This window comes from Oncorhynchus mykiss, chromosome 22 (assembly GCF_057628025.1).
Source record: "Oncorhynchus mykiss isolate SJ-2025 chromosome 22, ASM5762802v1, whole genome shotgun sequence".
Lineage (NCBI taxonomy): Eukaryota > Metazoa > Chordata > Actinopteri > Salmoniformes > Salmonidae > Oncorhynchus > Oncorhynchus mykiss.
Genome location: NC_143043.1, coordinates 7,014,590 through 7,033,727, shown reverse-complemented (window position 1 = coordinate 7,033,727; position 19,138 = coordinate 7,014,590). Strand labels below are relative to the sequence as shown.

The 19,138-nt window shown below is 42.2% G+C and overlaps 1 protein-coding gene across 4 annotated transcripts in view; it reads left to right on the top strand.

The window, feature by feature from the left end:
- The window catches only part of LOC110501274 (melanophilin), a 122,536-nt gene extending 118,221 nt beyond the window's left edge, over positions 1-4,315 (top strand). For all 4 annotated transcript variants that reach the window (XM_021578696.3, XM_090215239.1, XM_021578697.3 and 1 more), the window contains one exon: positions 2,707-4,315. In XM_021578696.3, coding sequence (XP_021434371.2) covers positions 2,707-2,756 — 50 coding nt within the window. In that variant the 3' untranslated portion in view covers positions 2,757-4,315. The remainder of the gene's footprint in view (positions 1-2,706) is intronic.
- The last annotated feature ends 14,823 nt before the right edge of the window (positions 4,316-19,138 follow it).

Sequence of the window (19,138 nt, the reverse complement as noted above, 5' to 3'; positions counted from 1 at the left end):
GTGTGTTCCAACTTCCAGGTGAAGAGGTAGAGTTTCAGAAGAAGTCAGTCAACACGGGCTCCCTGACCCAGTGGGAAGGCCTCAGCTCCAGGGCACCACATCCTGTGGGGTACGACCCAGTCTCAGGATGGCTGGTGATGGGTTCACCAGTGGTTGGTTACACTGGACTTATACAGGCTGGGTTGGCTTGCCTGTTGTTGGTTTGTGGTTGCTCTCAGTGCTTAATTTGTGCCGGATCCAGCACCTCTGTTTCTGACTGTATTGTTTCGGATCCCATTTGCCAGGATGTGGTACAGTACCTTTCATGGCATGAAAAACAATCAGTTTTCAATGTAAAAATTATAATAAAAGTTATTAAAGTTAATTCAAGTTGACTCCTTTGTAATTCTCCTGTCCCCTTAAAAAACGTAATGTGAAAACGCGCCTGATATACAAATAATTGATTTGTGTTGCGCCGGCCCGGGTTTAGCCTATGGTTTGCGTAACATTGTGGCCTATATAGACCAACGCGTGGCCATTGCTGTGGTGAGAGAAGCACGTCTATGTCTCTCACAGAACTGAAATGAGATTCACTTTCTATAATCCATCTCCCTCTCTCTGCTCTGATAGACATGAGCCTGCAACTCTCATCTCTCCAGTGTTGCACTTCATTTATTTCTTTATAGAATCAAATCCATGGAAGGGTGCTGGAGGTGCCGCAGCACCCATGATAAATTGAAATACATTTGCCACAGTTATAGAATTAATGCTGTCTGTTCAGAAAGAAATGAAATAATATTGAATACTACACCAGGAGTAGACCTATAATTTAGCCACAGCTGCGCTGTGGATTGTGTGTAGGCCAATCTCTAAGCATGTCTACAGTCGGGAATGCTCAGCAAAATTGTCAGTGAACAGCTTTCTTTTTTTTTGTAAATGCCTAGCTGTGGATTATGTGTAGGCCAATCTCTAGGCATGCCTACAGTCGGGAATGCGTGGCAAAATTGTCAGTGAACAGCATGCAGCCAAGACAGGCCTTTCGCAATAGTTCAAATCCAATCGCGGGAAAACAGGAAAACAAATGGACCCTGCTGAAAAGAGAAGACTAATCTGTCTGTAGACTACCAAATGATCACCTTCCAACTCGGCATATTGTGCTGACAACGTTGTTTTACAAAGTAAAACCAGAGAGAATAAGCTTTGGGCACGAGCGCGTCAGCCATCAGCGTTGAGTGAGCTGTGCATCATTGGGTGAGTCAGTGAAATGGAAAAGCTTTTTTAGGACTATAATTTCCTCCTCATATGGTAGCCTACAATATGTGTCTCCACCACACACCTAGGTCTAGGCTATTGATGGACTCAAGACAAGGTTGTTTTTATTGATCTCAGTATGTCAGTGTCAAAGTAGCATGACATTGATCATTTGTGAGGTATTAAAAAATATTGTGCTAAAGTCTCCAGTCATCTAAAATGATGTAGAATTGCATGAAATGTGTTTATAAAAGGCCACATTTTTCCCGGACTCTAGGTTACCAAAATGTTGCCCAATGTGTGCAACTTTTGCAAGCCCTCTACTCTACAGCTCTATGCCAAATTAATTACTGGTTGCTCTGTGTGGTGTTTCTCTTGTTGGCATACTCCTTCATACTCTCTGGGTTTATTCCACATGTGGTTGGTTTTGGTTCATCTGTGTGTTGATTGGGTTTCTGTTGTTTGAGTACATTGGGTAATTAATTCATTACCGGAGCTCATAAAATGGTGTGGATCTAAGAATCAAAACATTGTTTCTCTTGTTTTGGGCTCCAAATGGAAGGCTGCAGAGGTATAATCATGCTCTTATTTCTACATTGCATAGTCATTAGAACAGGGTGGTGAGGCTTAGAGTCATTCTGGCTGAACCTTTGTTCACTTTTTTTCATCGTCAGTTGCCTGTGTAGGCTCTAAACACTGTGATGCACTCAACGACGTTCTCTATCCCATAGATACTCCCATAGAGAAATCGACCTTGATTGTTTTGCACTGCCGCCATTTCAGTGACACATGCTTTGAACGCTGATAAGAGGGATATGATGAGAGACAGAGAATAGGGAGGGATGAGGAAAGAGGCGAGCAAGAGAAAGTTGTTTGTGGTGCTGTTCAATGCCAAAATGTATTTCTTATTCGTGTTGATTTAAAACGTGGTTACACCCCTAGTTCGGTTTAAGAGGGTTCTTAGTGGAGGATTACTTAATGCGTTGAGTTGCCAGACTTCTACAAGAGTTTTATGAGAGCGCTGTATGAGTGTGGGAGGAATACTGCACACACACAACACTTTCTCATCAGCCCCTTAGGTATAGTTAGTTTTTCAGCCTATTTTAGGTGGCCCTAAATTATATTAGTTATAATCATCGGTATGATTTACAATTTGTGGTCCCAGTCTTTTCTTTTCAGCTGACCTAACAACTAAGCATCAAAGGTATTTATGTGACACATTTTGAACTATTCTTGTGTCCCAATGTCCCAGTTTTAAAAGTCAGTCATGTTTGGGATAATCATCCAATCACTCTCAAATGGAATCAAAGCATTCTCTCCCTCTCCTCCCCATTTCTCACTGTCTGTCTCTCTCTTTCTCTCTCTCTCTCTCTCTCTCTCTCTCTCTCTCTCTCTCTCTCTCTCTCTCTCTCTCTCTCTCTCTCTCTCTCTCTCTCTCTCTCTCTCTCTCTCTCTCTCTCACTCTCCATTCTGCAGAAACCAGTAATGGCACAGGGTCATTGAGGAGGAAGTTGAGCATCTTGTAACTGAGTACAGTGATTTTTATAACAGAGAATCTGCTGGAGCAGGAGTCCATTTTGTGTCAAGTTCTTTCATTGGCTATACGTTATTGTGAACTGAACCTAATAATGCCATTATCTCTCTGTTTGTTTATTACATTTACTCAATATTATTTCTAATATTATTTATATTCAAGAATGTGAAATGTTATGCTTCATGTTACAATGTCTTAATGCATTTGTTGAACAGTAAAAAAAACTAAAAAAACATTATAGCAATGATGTAACTGCCAACTTTATTAAAATGTACTTATGACTAGACTTAGACATCCATAGTACATTAACTGTAATCTCATGTTTGTACTACTATTGAATGAGCCTGTTGAAAAGCTTTATTAACTTCACTAATAACAGATTACACAATTATATGTAGGGTTTTCTCCAGAGAATTGCAGCTGTTTCTCATATAGGCTTCATTCCATAGGGATCATGGAACACTTTGTAGGAACTAAATCTCAGAGGTCAATTGATAAACCAATTCCAGGAGGCACATATGGTTCTCCATTGCGTTCCAGTCTATATGCTTTCTGACATCAAGGGACAAGAGATTGAGTGATGGTCTGCGTCCAGACCCGGCGCCAGAACAAATCAATTGGACTGCCTTTGCTTTCCATAGGCGGGCCCGTTTTTTCACGGGACCTCATGCGTGGTCATGCGCGTTCACAGTTTTTTTGAATTGGTGTAGTAAAGCCCATCCGCAGCTCGTGGGTTTCAAGTTCGGGAAGCTTACTATTTATCCTACCATTTTCTGCGTGACAGTTCTGATTATTTTTATACGCACATTTTCAATAATAACGTTTTCATGTATCAAAATCAATGACTTTGATTATCGAGGCTGGGAGTGTTGGGAAGATTTTTCAAATACTGACGAACAATCATTCGCAATGGATGTTAAAAAAAACAGACTTTGTTGACTTTTGTGAGACGAATAATAAATGTGTGGTGTAATGTTACGTGGTGATTTAATCAGAAATAAGGCAGGAGAGAGAAGTACCATATTTTTGCCACACGACCCTTACCATTTTTCTTGATGCAGTATTTTAAATTATACTCAAGACACATTTTAGACGCTTTTCACTGACAGCCGCAACTCAATCAGGTAGACCTATTGCCACGCGCACTACACAAATTGTGGGCTAAATAGATACAGCAATTTGATGCTTTAATATTAGGGCATATATTCAGGATATACACACAAACATGGGTGCGTGAATGATGCAAGAGGTTAGAACTGATTGCCGCTATTGTACTATGTTAAACAGTAAAGTATCATTCATGTAGTTTTTAGTACAATAGACTTAATACTGCTTTTCTGCTACTGAATTGCTCTGTACATTTGTAGTCATCTGAATGAATTAATTTGAATGAATTTGTATCCTCTGCATGAACCATTAATTGCTATTTTATATTTATTAGTAGATATCCTAGTGTGAACATCACTACAAAGTATGTGAACCATGTTTCCAATACTATAGTGCCAAGTAACACCTTTGACATTGTACTAATTAAAATGTAAACAAAGTCAATATTTTTGTGTTTGTCTTTTATTCACGCCTCCACTTTTGTCATTAAAGACTCAATAAATTCAAGGTCAATGATATTTATTTCAACAACTACTTTTTCCTCCCAACATATGTTTCCTCGTCGGTCTTATTATTCAGCCACAGGTTTACACACCAATAATTATTTGTAACCTTGTAAAGTTTTTGTATTTCTTGCAGATGGAGTCTTATCTCATCATAATTTAACCATAGACATAGGATTCATTCCGTCTATAAGAAAACATGGCGATATTTTGATCACGACATTTCCTTTGCCATGGGGACGGAATCAGATACTCTTAGGATATTATTTTTCTTCGGGCTGCTGCTTATTGAAAAGTATGCCACGTGCCCGGCCATTGCCTTAGCGAAAATGATTTTTTTTCTCTCTCACTAAGATCCCTCTGAAAGGTCTCGCTGAGGTCCACTGGTGTGAGACTAAGATGTTTTCCATGTCGTTATCACCAGCCTTGTCATGAAATGGCCTCTGAACGAGCTGAATGCCTGTCGCGAGTGCACGTAGACACACTGCAGGGATTCCATTACAGATAGCTAACACACATTACTCTGCGCAACACATACTGTTTCACTCTTGTCCTATCTATATGGGACCACCCATTATGGTCAAGAGAAAATCCGCACAACCCACATTGCACTTGTGTGGCCTGGGTGGTCAAGCTGTCAACAGCACTCTCTCTACTCTATCCAATAAAACATACAATACAGAAGGAGTGGGATTGCACAACTCATTATATTAAATAAACCCTTAAATACATTATGGAAGCTCGTCATAATGTAGTTAAATAACATTAATAACTCTCCTAATCCCTTTGCTGGACATAAAATATTCCATATACTGCGCCCCTCCATTTTCTCACCACTTATTCCAAAATTTAAAGTAGGACCATGAATGGAGGATTGTGGTCACGGCTATTTACAGAAAGCAGCATACCTTGCCTTTTAATAATTCATTTATTCAGACCATTGTATAGTTTGTGCATATTCATGGTCTTGTAAGTATATCTTGTTAATTTCAGATGATGCAGTTATAGGTGTCACTGAGGATGTGAGTCATCTATGTGCTCATGATTGGCTTTGTGTGAATGTATGAGAAGATGCATGTGTGACTTGACCTCTCAACCAAACATTACATATATTTTTTTTTTGCTAAACTTTCATGTATACCCATTTATGAAACTGCAACATACAGCAAGTGGTTAGGGTAAAGTCGATCATTTTATGAATGCTAACGAGTGGTTAGGGTTTGTTAAGTGGTATGGTAAGGTCAGGTTTAGCCAGCTAATGTGCGCAGCATCACCAAATGTACAGATACAGTAGGACGCATGAAAACGAGAAATACATTTTTTTATTATATTGCCTCAAGTAATAACAGGCTCATGAGAAAGATGTCAATGTTTAATATCCATGTACACAAAAGTGGAATGAGACACAATGTAGATACAAGGTGTGTGTGTGTGTGTGTGTGTGTGTGTGTGTGTGTGTGTGTGTGTGTGTGTGTGTGTGTGTGTGTGTGTGTGTGTGTGTGTGCGCAATGTGACATCAGCATCCCCTCTGTGTGGATATAAACTTACTTCCAGAGCAGGTCCTTTTCTGAATGACTCTCCACTACAGCCGTACACCTCAACTCCATCCACCTCACAGGATAAGCAGAGGCATGCCAAGACACTTCAGCTCCCCAAAGACTAAATACACTGAGTAACTCTGGTCTATCATACTTCTTACACTCTAGTAGCTAGCCATCGGAACAGAAGATTCTCTTTAGATTCTCCATTCAAGCAGAGGGACAACCTGAAGCCTGAGGTTCCTAAAGCCAAAGGATACTTGGCTCTTCTCCACATTGTAAGTTTTCACTTCTATTCTTTACTCTTAAATGTCCTTGAATTAACTCTAAGATGTTTTATTTTAATAGCTGTTATATTTTGAGCACATTTGATTATTGGTTTTTACACGCCTGAAGCATATTTGATGTCAAGTGAACTCCTTGACCAGTGTATCCCCAGGATTTACCAATGCTATTTTTATATTGTGTTTTAGAGGCACTGCAATCATTTTCATAGCCAAGTCCTATAGCAAAAACTGGATGAATCACTGATGGTTCTGCGTCATTTTAACCTCCAAAAAATCTATCTGATTACGTTGAATCAATATGGAAGACTGATTGGATTTTCAAATAGTAATCAATATAAAGGCATTTTGTATTTTTTTCAACCAACTTTCAACCAACATTTTTCCAACCTAAAATTCCTAATATTGAGTTGCACCCCCCCTTTGCCCTCAGAACAGCCTCAATTCGTCAGCATGGACTACAAGGTGTTAAAGGCGTTCCACAGGGATGCTGGCCCATGTTGAGTCCAATACTTCCCACAGTTGTGTCACGTTGGCTGCATGTCCTTATGGTGGTGGACCATTCTTGATACACATGGAAAACTGTTGAGCATGAAAAACCCTGCAGCATTGCAGTTCTTGACACACTCAAACTGGTGTGCCTGGCACCTACTATCATACCCCATGCACCCTGTCTTGACCATTCACGCTCTGAAAGGCACACACACACACAATCCATGTCTTAATTGTCTCAAGGCTTAAAAATCTTTCTTTGACCTGTCTCCTCCCTTCATCCACACTGATTGAAGTGGAATTAACAGGTGACATCAATAAGGGATCATAGCTTTCACCTGGATTCACCTTGTCAGTCTATGTCATGGAAAGAGCAAGTGTTCCCAATGTTTTCAACACACACAGGGTATTGTGCTATTTTCTTGTAAGTCCATGCAATGTTTACAGAATTGTTTCATGCATAGTTTGGTAGTCAGTGTATTGCGCTTATGATAGTTTGGCAACAGAAGACAGACATGTACTAGGAGTTTGGTATTCTGTTGTACTGTATCTTCTGATTGTTATTCAATGAACACATTATTCGATAGCACCTTTATAATCAATAAAGTTATGTTAATTGGTTCTGGTTGATCATTGATTTATATTATTATTTGCATGATGAATGCTATTTACTTTCTATGAACCTATGCTCATTTAGCAGAATTCAATTCTGAAGTAAAACTTTATTGTTCCAGATTGACGTCTGCCCCAGCCTAGGACTCAGTGATCGACATCTGTATGATGACCATGAGGGTGTGTGCGGTGCTCTATGCCCTCATGTTACTGCTGTCACGGACTCTATCCAAGACACACGTTGGGTATCCACAGAGCTCCATGGAGATAAGTATGTTATTTTCCTGTCTTTCTTTACTCTTCATCTTTCCTTTAACTCAAACTAATTTACTATGAAGTCATATGGTCGCTCTCGCCACTTTCATTATTTGGACCGCATTCACACAATCACTCTCTCCTACCATGTTCTTGTGCACATTCCCCTCCTTCTCACCTAACTTCTCCCACAGTCCCTTTCACTCCACAGATTCTGTTACAACCTCGCCTATATTTCTCAGCTCCCCCAACGTTGACGTCAATATTTATTTTCAGAAAGGTTATGTGTCTTCTAATTTTTCCTTTGAAAAAACGATTTGTGACACTCAGATCCAGACATCAATGCCTCGTGGTACACAGGACGAGGGATCCGACCAGTAGGACGTTTTGGGCGACGGACGAACGGGAGAATCCAAAGGCTGGCCCTCGCCACACATAGTCTGTATTCCCAACATGGAAAACAAAGACTGGCCCTCGCCACACATAGTCTGTGTTCCCAACATGGAAAACAAAGACTGGCGAACGGATTAAATACACCATGAAACTGTTTTGCCTCTTTATTTCTCCTTGTTGTTTGTATATTAAGAAGTGATGTGATTGAATAAAAACATTTAGAAACTAGCGTGTCATGGTGAATTCTGCTCTTCTTACATACAGTACATCTGTCTCATATTGTGCATTTGTCTTGGCTTTGACTCTAAATTGTAACCTTTAACATTTCTGGACAACATTTTTAGTTACGCTTCATATTACAGTCATTTTACAGGGAGGTTCAGGGCCGGACTTGGACCAACAATCGTCCCTGGCATTTTTAACACACTGGCTCATTTTTTTCCTCGACACCCCCTATTATTAGACAGTTAATAATGTGTGCAAGGTATAAAGATTACTAAGGTATAAAGACTAGTAACATAGGCTTAAAGTAGTAGGGAACACCATACAAGTGATAAAGGATAAAGGGCTACAGCATAAGAATTGCTGGAAGAGATTCTCGTCTGCACTGTTGAACCAACCCAGTAAATGTGGAGGAGGAGTTAAGATGGAGTGTCTTGTTGTTCAAATCCAAAAGTGGAAGTCGCATCAGGCTCTTTTTCCATTTCCACTGAAAAACGGATGCATCCGGTTGGGTCCAAACCCGCAGGTAATTGCCTGTAGCTGATTGGCTAGTACACTATATATACACAAGTATGTGGATACCCCTTCAAATGATTGGATTCTGCTATTTCAGCCACACACGTTGCTGACAGGTGTATAAAATCAAGCACACAGCCATGCAATCTCCATAGACAAACATTGGCAATAGAACTGGCTTATTGAAATGCTCAGTGACTTTCAATGTGGCACCATCATAGGATGACACCTTTCCAACAAGTCAGTTTGTCAAATTTCTGCCCTGCTACAGCTGCCCCGGTCAACTGTAAGTGCTGTTATTGTGAAGTGGAAACATCTAGGAGACAACGGTTCAGCCGCGAAGTGGTAGACCACATTAGCTCACACAATGGGACCACCGAGTGCTGAAGCACATAGTGCGTAAAAATTGTCTGTCCTCAGTTGCAACACTCACTACCGAGTTCCAAACTGCCTCTGGAAGGAACGTCAGCACAATAACTATTCATCGGGAGCTTCATGAAATGGGTTTTCATGGCAGAGCAGACACACACAAGCCTAAGATCAAATCACCCAGATCATCATCTGGCAGTCCGAGGGACAAATCTGAATTTCCAGGAGAACGCTACCTGCCCGAATGCATAGTGCCAACTGTAAAGTTTGGTGTAGGAGGAATAATGGTCTTGGGCTGTTTTTCATGGTTCAAACTAAGCCCCTTAGTTCCAGTGAAGGGAAATCTTAACGCTACAGCATACAATGACATTCTAGACAATTCTGTGCTTCCAACTTTGTGCCAACAGTTTGGGGAAGGCACTTTCCTGTTTCAGCATGACAATGTCCCCGTGCACAAAGCGAGGTCATCCATGCAGAAATGTTTTGTCAAGATCAGTGTGGAAGAACTTGACTGGTCAGCACAGAGCCCTGACCTCAACCCCATCGAACACCTTTGGGATTAATTGGAACGCCGACTGAGAGCCAGGCCTAATCGCCCAACATCAGTGCCCGACCTCACTAATGCTCTTGTGGCTGATCAGAATCAGAATCATAGTTGCCGGACTACAGCACAACAAACCAGGGATCGGTTGGCTAAAGTCAGGGAGGGGAGAGAGTTCTACAGCCAGATATCATGGCACCAGAAGGAGGAGAGTGTCAGAGAAGGCTGCAGAAGACTATACACTTAGGAGCCACATGGGGTTCTCCACAGAGGGAAGGCATTAGGATTGTAACTTGTCATAACTCTCCTGTGTAACTTGTCATAACTCTCCGGTTACAGTGGGTCCACTCTACAGCTTGCTCTCTCTCGTAGAGGGGGAGAGCAGGAAGCCGGCTGTGTTATGGTCGGTCATAAAATACGCTGCCCCTAGTAGTGTAGTGTAGTGTAGTGTTCGAGTTTGGAATGTCAACTGTGGAACACAGAGAGATACTTGGGCATCAAGTTTGAATAATTCAACAATATTTCTATTTTTGAGAATGTGGGAGTGGTCCGTGGACACTTAAGGGAAAGTCATGACGAGTGTGTTTAATTTGGTGATCTCATGAAGGACAGGAGACCCACATTACTGTATCTCTGGTTGTGTACACCTTTCAATTATGGGGTTTACTGATGGTTGTGTCATGACGTTGGCTTGTGGGTAAGGTTTATGACCCCCCCATAAATACCTTTCTCCCTTTCCTCTCTCTTGACTCTACGGAAGGACTCTTGAAAAGCCTTTGTTAAACATAGAGTCTGGGAACATCAAAAGGTGGGAGGAAAGGAACCATATTTCAGTAATCCAACCAGTTGAAAATATACGTTGTGTCACGAATCCCGCCGAAGATGGTGCCTCTTCCTGTTCGGGCGGTGCTCGGCGTTGCCGGCCTACTAGCTGTCACCCTTTTCTGTTTCAGTTCATTTTGTCTGATTAATTTCACCTGTTTCTTGTTTGGGTTTTGTTTTGGGCTATTTAAACCCAGTAGGCCTGCCGGCTTTTGTGCAGGCTTGTTTTTCTGTTCATGGTGTGTGATTATTGTGGATTCCGTTTTTCCGGACAGTTTAGTCCTGTTTGTTGAACTGGGTATTTATGCGCCCTTGTGTGTGGCGTGACCGTGACTCTGTTCTTGGAATAAAACTACCCTGCTCTCTGCGCCTGACTCCTCCACCCACTACTCCTAGAAGCCGTGACACGTTGGTACTCAATGAATATGATGCCAGATCAGTTGGCGTCTGAGACATAATGGCAGATGAAAGGACGTCATAAACTGTATCTTGGAAAGTTTACACATTCTAGTTATCAGATTCACATTGAATTGTTGTGCAATTTAAATGTTTAAATTTGAAACTACTTGTGAAAAGATTAAATGTAATTTTAGCTTCCAAATGAGAGAATTGGATTTTCATAAGGTTAAAGCTCTGCTCACTCAGTTGCCCGCCCATGTGAAGAGACATTGGTTATAAACTATGAAACACACCCTTCTCTCCCCTCCTTTTTAAAGCCCTTGACGAAAATGTACCTTTCTGTTCCGATGACATTAGGGCGATAGTCCAATGTTGGAAGTGTTCAGATAATAAGCTGTTCCGGGTACATTAGGGCCAGAGCCCTATGTAAGAAGGACAAAGACCACCTACAGAACTAAGATAACCTCAGCAAGAACCTAACAAAATTAGCATTGAATTTCAATGGGAAGGTGACGACCTCCATGCCGAAAGGATGAATTTCGACTGGACCAGCCAGAATATAGCATCAGCATATAGTATGGCAACTTGGTATGAACTTTGAACTCTTATTCACACCAGAAGTTATACTTCCTAGCCATAGAGTTAGCAGCAGCCACTGTAAACGTGGGCTAGGAAAGGACGGACGACCTATCCCGTTTACCACACAACGACGTTACTACAACATATTCAGTTTACAACCAGGGACACTCTTCAAAGGACAAGGAAGATCTCCGTTGGGCAACACGGCCTTCCATCTACCACCAACCTATTGAAGCACAGCTCAGAGTAAATATTTATTGCATTTTCCTTTTCCAAATGGGCGGTAATTTAGAATACATAAGATACTGTATTTATGATAGCATAGCTTCTCCCTTCTCCCTTCCCGCTCTTTCACTCAAACCCAACCCCCTCTCTTTGTGTAATCAGCCATCGTATCTGTTCCGTCCACCAGGGACGTTTTCTTTATTGCAATTTGTAATCAATGTATGATCCATTCGGTATATGTGATTCCGTGTGATTAGTTAGGTATTTTGTAAATAAATGATTAAACCCAATTTTGTATTGCTGATTCAAGTTGTTAGCCAGTGTTCGTGAAGATAATCAAGAATTTACCACTTTCAGATGAGACTAAACAAGGTCATGATTAAGTATTGACTGCTATTGACGTAAAAGATTACCAGGTCTTTAAGAGTTTATTCAGAAGTTAACAGCTCTATAAACATTATTTCTTGGTGCCCCGACTTTCTAGTTAATTATCTACCTGATTAGCTTAATCAGGTAATATTAAAAACAGAGAAATTATTTTACAGAATGGCATGTTATATTACTTAATCCGGCATAGCCAAAGACACGACAGTTGGGTAAAATATATGATTACATACTATTTGTTAAAAGATGAAATGTGATGTTAGCCTTCTAAATGAGAGTACGGATTTTCATATTAAGTTTAATTAGTCAGTGCCCACACCCCCGTGATCACAGACATCACATTAGGCATAATAGAACCACCCCTTCTTCCACAGAGTATAAAACCCACTTCCTACAAAATGTACATTAAGTCAGAGAACGCCAGGACAGAGTCCCCACGTTGGAATGGCTACAATTCTGTAAACCATTAGACTAGAAAACATGCAGCTGACGCTACATGAGAAATGGTTAAGAACTACAACTTTATAGGCCACGGAGACCATAGAGCGTGGCTACACTGCGAGAAATGGTTCAACTCTGAGACTATCGATCACTACAGAATAAGAGCAAATCCTAGACGTAGTATTACTAGTCTGCAGCTGAAAATAATGTAAGTCTAATACGAGAATACCAACAACCGCAGAAGCATCTATTCTATGCAACAACCTTCTGTACGCCCGACATATCCATTACAACAGACACTATCCAGAGCCTGTGAGAAAGCGACAACTACGAAAGACATTGTGACTTCTGGGGAAGGTAACCAGGGACTCTGATGAACTGACTCTCCAGCAGATTCCAACAGAGAAGACAACGACATACAGGCGTAAATATAAACATTGCAATTATTCTCGAATGAGCGACCATTCATGTGCAAAATTAGCATTTCAATGAACATAATTATCAACTGTGTGTACTGAATCCATTTAGTCTTTCCCACTCTTTTATCTGTCCCCACTCCTTTCCATTGTCTACCAAGCCGTCATATCGGTTTAGCCCACTAGTAACCAATATCTACTGTTTGTTTGTTATGTATTTCTGTGATTATTTATTTACTTAGTAAATAATAATTAAGCCATTTGTATATCGTCGATTCATCATTTAGGCTAGTTTTCGTGCAGATATCCAAGGGTTTGCGACGTTCAGTAATGAGAACTGGTGAGGTAATAATGATACATTAATAAAAGACTAATTGATAAGATATGAAAATATCTGAGGAGTCGATTCGGGAAATAGAAAGTATAAACATTTTCCCATGGTGCCCCGACTTCCTAGTTAATTAAAGTTTACATGATTAGTTTAATCACGTAATAATAATAATAATTACACATAGAGAATCGATTTGATAAAATAACAGTCTCCACATTTAATGATAGCCCAGACAAGACAAACTGATCTTAGATATTTATTGGCAAACATATTAGCTCGAGCCGGTCAGTAATGGACAGGTGAATAATACAAATGTAATCATTGTCATTACGAGTGGTGTAATATATGAGCTCATATTTCACCAAACAAAAGTTGATTGTAATTAACATGTGTAACTTTCCAGCCTCAATTAAATGATCTTCTACTTAGAGATGGCCCCTCGCTTAATTTAGTTCCATTTCAAGTATATCCTCTCGATAGCTCACTTTATGGGGATTCACTTAGGTGGATTTTCTAACGGAAGTACCAATCACAGAGACAGGTCGAATGGCGAATGAGATTAAAACTCCTCTTCACAAGACACCACTCGCCTCTGGTCATTATTGCCTCTCTTCCTTTGAGAAGAGTTCTTTCTAACTCGGGAAGATCTTCTCAGCATGACTAGATTGCTGTCTTCCTACTTAACTGTTCTCTGGCGAACCGCAAGGTTCCAAACTGACAAAGGACACCACCACCAGACCTCATAACACAGACCTCGACCAGGGATATTGGTCAATGACAGCGTAGTCGATGACAGCGTGAAGGTCAATGACAGGGCACGGGCCTACTGGGTAGATAAAGGGGTAGCGGGACCAACATCAGGCCAAAATAGGAATGCCGATTTCTCAGCCTCGAAGAAACAATACAAACATCAAAAGTGATCCTTTTCAAAACTCTTTTGCAATAGCAAGCTTTTGAATGGCGAGTCTGTTCCCCATGAGTGGCTCTTTTACTCTCCTTCAAAACAGTCTATTTTGTTTTGTGTGTCAGTTGTTCGGGGAAAAGGATAACATGTCAAAATGTGTGACTTGTACTGGATTTAATGACTGGAAACATGCAAATGTGTGCATAACCGAACATGACGGATCAGAGGCCCATCGCAAATGCATGCTGACATGGATCTCTAGGACTGTAGAAAAATGACTAAATGACTCGGGGCTAAAATAACCATTTGAGACCAGCAGCCATTATTGGACAACAAATTATTTGGTTCCATCTCAAATGACAATTATTTGGATATACTTGAAGTTGACATTTCTACATGAACACGCTGCAAGATACGGGAATGCTGGAAGAGGCAACCAGTCTTATCAACCATTTGTATCAACTGTACAGTTAATGGGAGAGAGGGTACTCCTAGAATTAATATTGGAACATAAAATATTTAAATATTTTTCTATCAGTGTTGATTCCACGCCAGATGTTACCCACGTAGATCAGCTGACTTTAATCATGAGATATGTCTCGCCTGATGGTAAAGTTGAGGAGCGTTTCCTAAAGTTCCTTACTATTACAAGTCACACAGGAGAATCACTTTGCTCCAAATCCACTTGGCGATAGCAGATAACATCAGGTTTACAACCAAATGTAAACAGTCGAATTGAAACCCTCAAATCTATTTCCGGTACAAGGTGGTCTGCCCATGCACAAGCCACAAATGCAAAATGCCTCAATTATGCCAATGTTATTCAGTCTTTTCTAGAAGTATTTGAGGACAAAAAGCTAACTCTGGCCACACGTAATGAGGCTCTAACGCTCTATACCCGAATGGATAAACTTGAGTCAGCTTTTTCTGTAACTTGTGGAACACAACACTCCAACGTTTTCAGAATACAAGCACAACCCTTCAGGCAGTCCAAAATTGGTACTGTCTAACGCTGTACATTTGGTGGCCTCCTGGAGAGATTTTGTGGCTGGGCTCCGGGACCAGTTTGATCAGCTTTGAGGCAAAAGGAAAGGACATGTCACCAAGCATCCCAAAGCTTTACAAATCTGACACGCAATGATAGAGAAGAGGCAGAGGCAGATCCTGACATTTATCACATTCTACACTGACACTCCAACACACAAATACAGTGCATTTGGAAAGTATTCACACCCCTTGACTTTTTCCAAATAATGACAAAGCAAAAATACGTTATTATAAATGTATTACAAATAAAAAAGTTAAATATCACATTTACATAAGTATTCAGATCCTTTACTCAGTATTTTGTTGAAACACCTTTGGCAGCGATTACAGCCTCGAGTCTTCTTGGGTATGATGCTACAAGCTTGGCATACCTGTATTTTGGGAGTTACTCCTATTCTTCTCTGCGTATCCTCTCAAGCTCTGTCAGGTTGGATGTGGAGTGTCGCTTACCAGCTATTTTCAGGTCTCTCCCGAGATGTTCGATCGGGTTCAAGTCCGGGCTCTGGCTGGGTCACTCAAGGACATTTAGAGACTTGTCCCTAAGCAACGCCTGCATTGTCTCGGCTGTGTGCTTAGGGTTGTTTTCCTGTTGGAAGGTGAACCTTGGCCCCAGTCTGAGGTTCTGGGCAGGTTTTCATCAAGGATCTCTCTGTACTTTGCTCCGTTCATCTTTGCCTCGATCCTGCCACCATCATGCTTCACCATAGGGATGGTGCCAGGTTTTCTCCAGATGTGACACCCATCTCTGCGGAGGAACTCTGGAGCCCTGTCAGAGTGACCATTGGGTTCTTGGTCACCTCCCTGACTAAGGACCTTCTCCGCCAATTGCTCAGTTGGGCTGGGCGGCCAGCACAAGAAAAACCTTGGTGATTCCAAACTTCTTCCATTTAAGAATGATGGAGGCCACTGTGTTCTTGGTGACATTCGATGCTGCAGACATTTTTGTGCACCCTTTCGCAGAGGCTCCGTTCCCACATACTGTTGACAAAAGGATGGAAGCGCTGACACTTTGACTAGGGTGAGTCCTCCTCCATGCCTGGCTCTCTCCACTCCATTAAAATAGCCTTATCCCTCTTCCTTGAGCCCCCTCGATGACAAGGGATACCTTGGTTGCGGAGATCACTCTCTTGCTTACAACCAGCCCTGGCAGTTGCAGTTACACTGGGATTGATTTGATTTGATCCTCAGACCCATACGCACAGAGAAATCTACCATCCTCAACCATGCCATGACTCTCTGGGCGTGACCCGTGAGAGATAAAGATTGAATGAGACACACCTGCCATTCGGGATCATCAGCATCCAGAGTGCCAGTGCCCCTCTTTTACGCTCAGAAGTGGTCTGGCCTGAACAGATAATTTCTTAATGCTCTGTATCCTGGGCGTTTCTTCATCACATAACCTTTTCAGGACAGAGGGAAGATCTCCACTGCGAAGGTCCATTCAAAGAACAATCTCAGCCTGTCATACAGGCGCCGATAGCTGGGTTAAACCCCCTGCTTTTCTTTTGATAGAGGGTGGGCATCACATGCACCTAGTTTGGAAGCCTTTTTAGGGCTTCCGGACCGCTGGTGGAAGACGTGGAGAGGTAACACCTCTCCTTCTGGCCGCTTTACCGTCTACCTGCCTGCAAAATGAGTAAGTAACCTTATTAACCTTCGACGTCCAAGGTTAGTGACAACTATGCTTGCTTCACCTTAGAGCTTGTGGTTGCCCACCCCTCACATCTCCTCTGTTTGTGTCCAGTATGCACTTTGCACTTTTACTTGGATGGAGCGAGAGTATTGGGCTTTTTAGGCCACCTATCATACGTTTATGAGGTTTTACTGAGTGGATGTCACATATCCATTGTTGGCGCATACTTTCAGTGTTGAGGCCTCTGATGGGTGATATTGTTAGGAATATCCTGGCTTCGGAGAAAATGCCTGTGTTACGGGAGGAGTTTATATCCACATAAAGTGAGATATAGAGATGATAGTATATTTTGAATAGAACTTAGGGTTACTTGCATAACCTCGATTCTATGATAATGAGTGAGATATCTTACCACTTTTCCCTGCTTGAAAGAGAGGCACGCTTGAGAATGACCAGAGGCAGGGCAAGTGGTGTCTTATGAAGAGGAAAGGGGCTTACCTCATTCACCACTCGACCAGTCTGTCTCCAACATATAGTGGGATTGGTATTTCCGTTGGAGAATACGCCTGAGTAAATCCCCATTAAGTGAGATATCTCACTCATATTATCATAGAACTGCAAGTAGCCCTAAGTTTCTGTCTCAAGTCTGTAACACAATAAAGACCCGGGCCATGCTCATTCAGGACCAAATGGGAGAAAACGGATTACCTGGATTAATTTATCCAACGAGAAATGCAAGTTTCATTTTTCCATCACAAAACTTTTGTTTTGTTTACAGCACTTGGTATTCCCAGGCGGTCTCCCGTCCCAGTACAACCTGGCCAGACCCTGAACAAGCGTGTTCAGAGTGGTATGGCCACAAGCTTATGTTTATTTGCCCCTTTTTCTTCCGGAATTAGGTCCTTTGGCACATCTCTCCAACTCCTTAATGGGCTCGGGAGAGGCAAAGGCCAAGTCATGCGTCCTCCGTAACATGACCCACCTGGCTGCCTACTTCTTATCACACTACTCGCTTAACCCGGATGTCAGACGCACCAATGTGTCAGAGGGAACTCCATTCGACTGACAACCGGAGTCCGCTTGCAGGCGCCCAGCCCTGTCACAAGGAGTCGCTAGAGCATGATGAGCCAAGGAAAGCCCCACCGGCTAAACCCTTACCTACCCCAGACGGAGCTGGGCCAATTGTGCCCCGGCCTATGGGGCTCCTGGTCACGGCCGGTTGTGACACAGACTAGGATCGAACCCCAGGCTGTAGTGGCACCTCAGCACTGTAGTACAGTGCTTTGATTGCTGCGCCACCCAGGATCCCTGAAAAAAGTTTTTAAACATTTCACATTGCGTGCCCTAATGAACACAACCCACAACCATGTTTTCAATCAGCAAGAAATAAGATGCAACACTTTTGGAAACTTGGAACGATCCTCTGAAAAAATACTGCTTGAGTATCTTGTGAAGAAAAATAAAATCAAAAACATTGTGAAAGAAAGAGTCCTATATATATTTTGAGATTTACATTTTAGTCATTTAGCAGACTCTCTTATCCAGAGTAACCTACAATTAACGCATTCATTTTAAGATAGCTAGGTGGGACAACCACATATGACAGGCATAGTAAGTACACTTTTTATCAGTAAACTTGCTATCAGTAAAGTCAGAGCTAGAAGGGGGGGGGGGGGGAGTCAATTGCAAGTGTTGGTTCAGGAAGGTTTTTTGGGGGAGGGATAATTTAAGATACTCTTTGAAGAGGTAGGGATTCAGGTGCTTTTGGATGATGGGCAGGGGCTCTGCTGTCTTAGCTTCAGAGGTAAGCTGGTTCCACCATTGGGGTGCCAGGACAGAGAAGCGCTTGGACTGGGCTGAGCGAGAGATGCCCTCCCATAGGGGAGGGGTGGGACAGCCAAGAGACAAGAGGTGGCAGAACCGAGTGCTCAGGTTGGGGTGTAGGGTTTGAGCATGGCCTGAAGGTAGGGAGGGCAGTTCCTCTTGCTGCTCCATAGGCAAGTATCACGGTCTTGTAGTGGATGCAAGCTTTGACTGGAAGCCAGTGGAGTGTGCGGAGGAGCGAGGTGTCATGGGAGAACTCGGGAATGTTGAAAACCAGGCGGGCTGCAGCATTCTGTCGCCAACAGCGAGTTTCAGTAGTCTGGGGGGGGGAGATGACAAGTGCCTGGATTAGGACCTGCACCACTTCCTGTATGAGGTAGGGTCGTACTCTACAGATGATGTAGAGCAAGAACCTGCAGGAACTGCTTTGATGTTTGCAGAGAACGACAGGGTCACGCCAAGGTTCTTTGCACACTGGCAGTGAGACACTGGGGAGCGGTCAACCGTGATGGAGAGGTCTTTGAGTGGGCAGGCCTT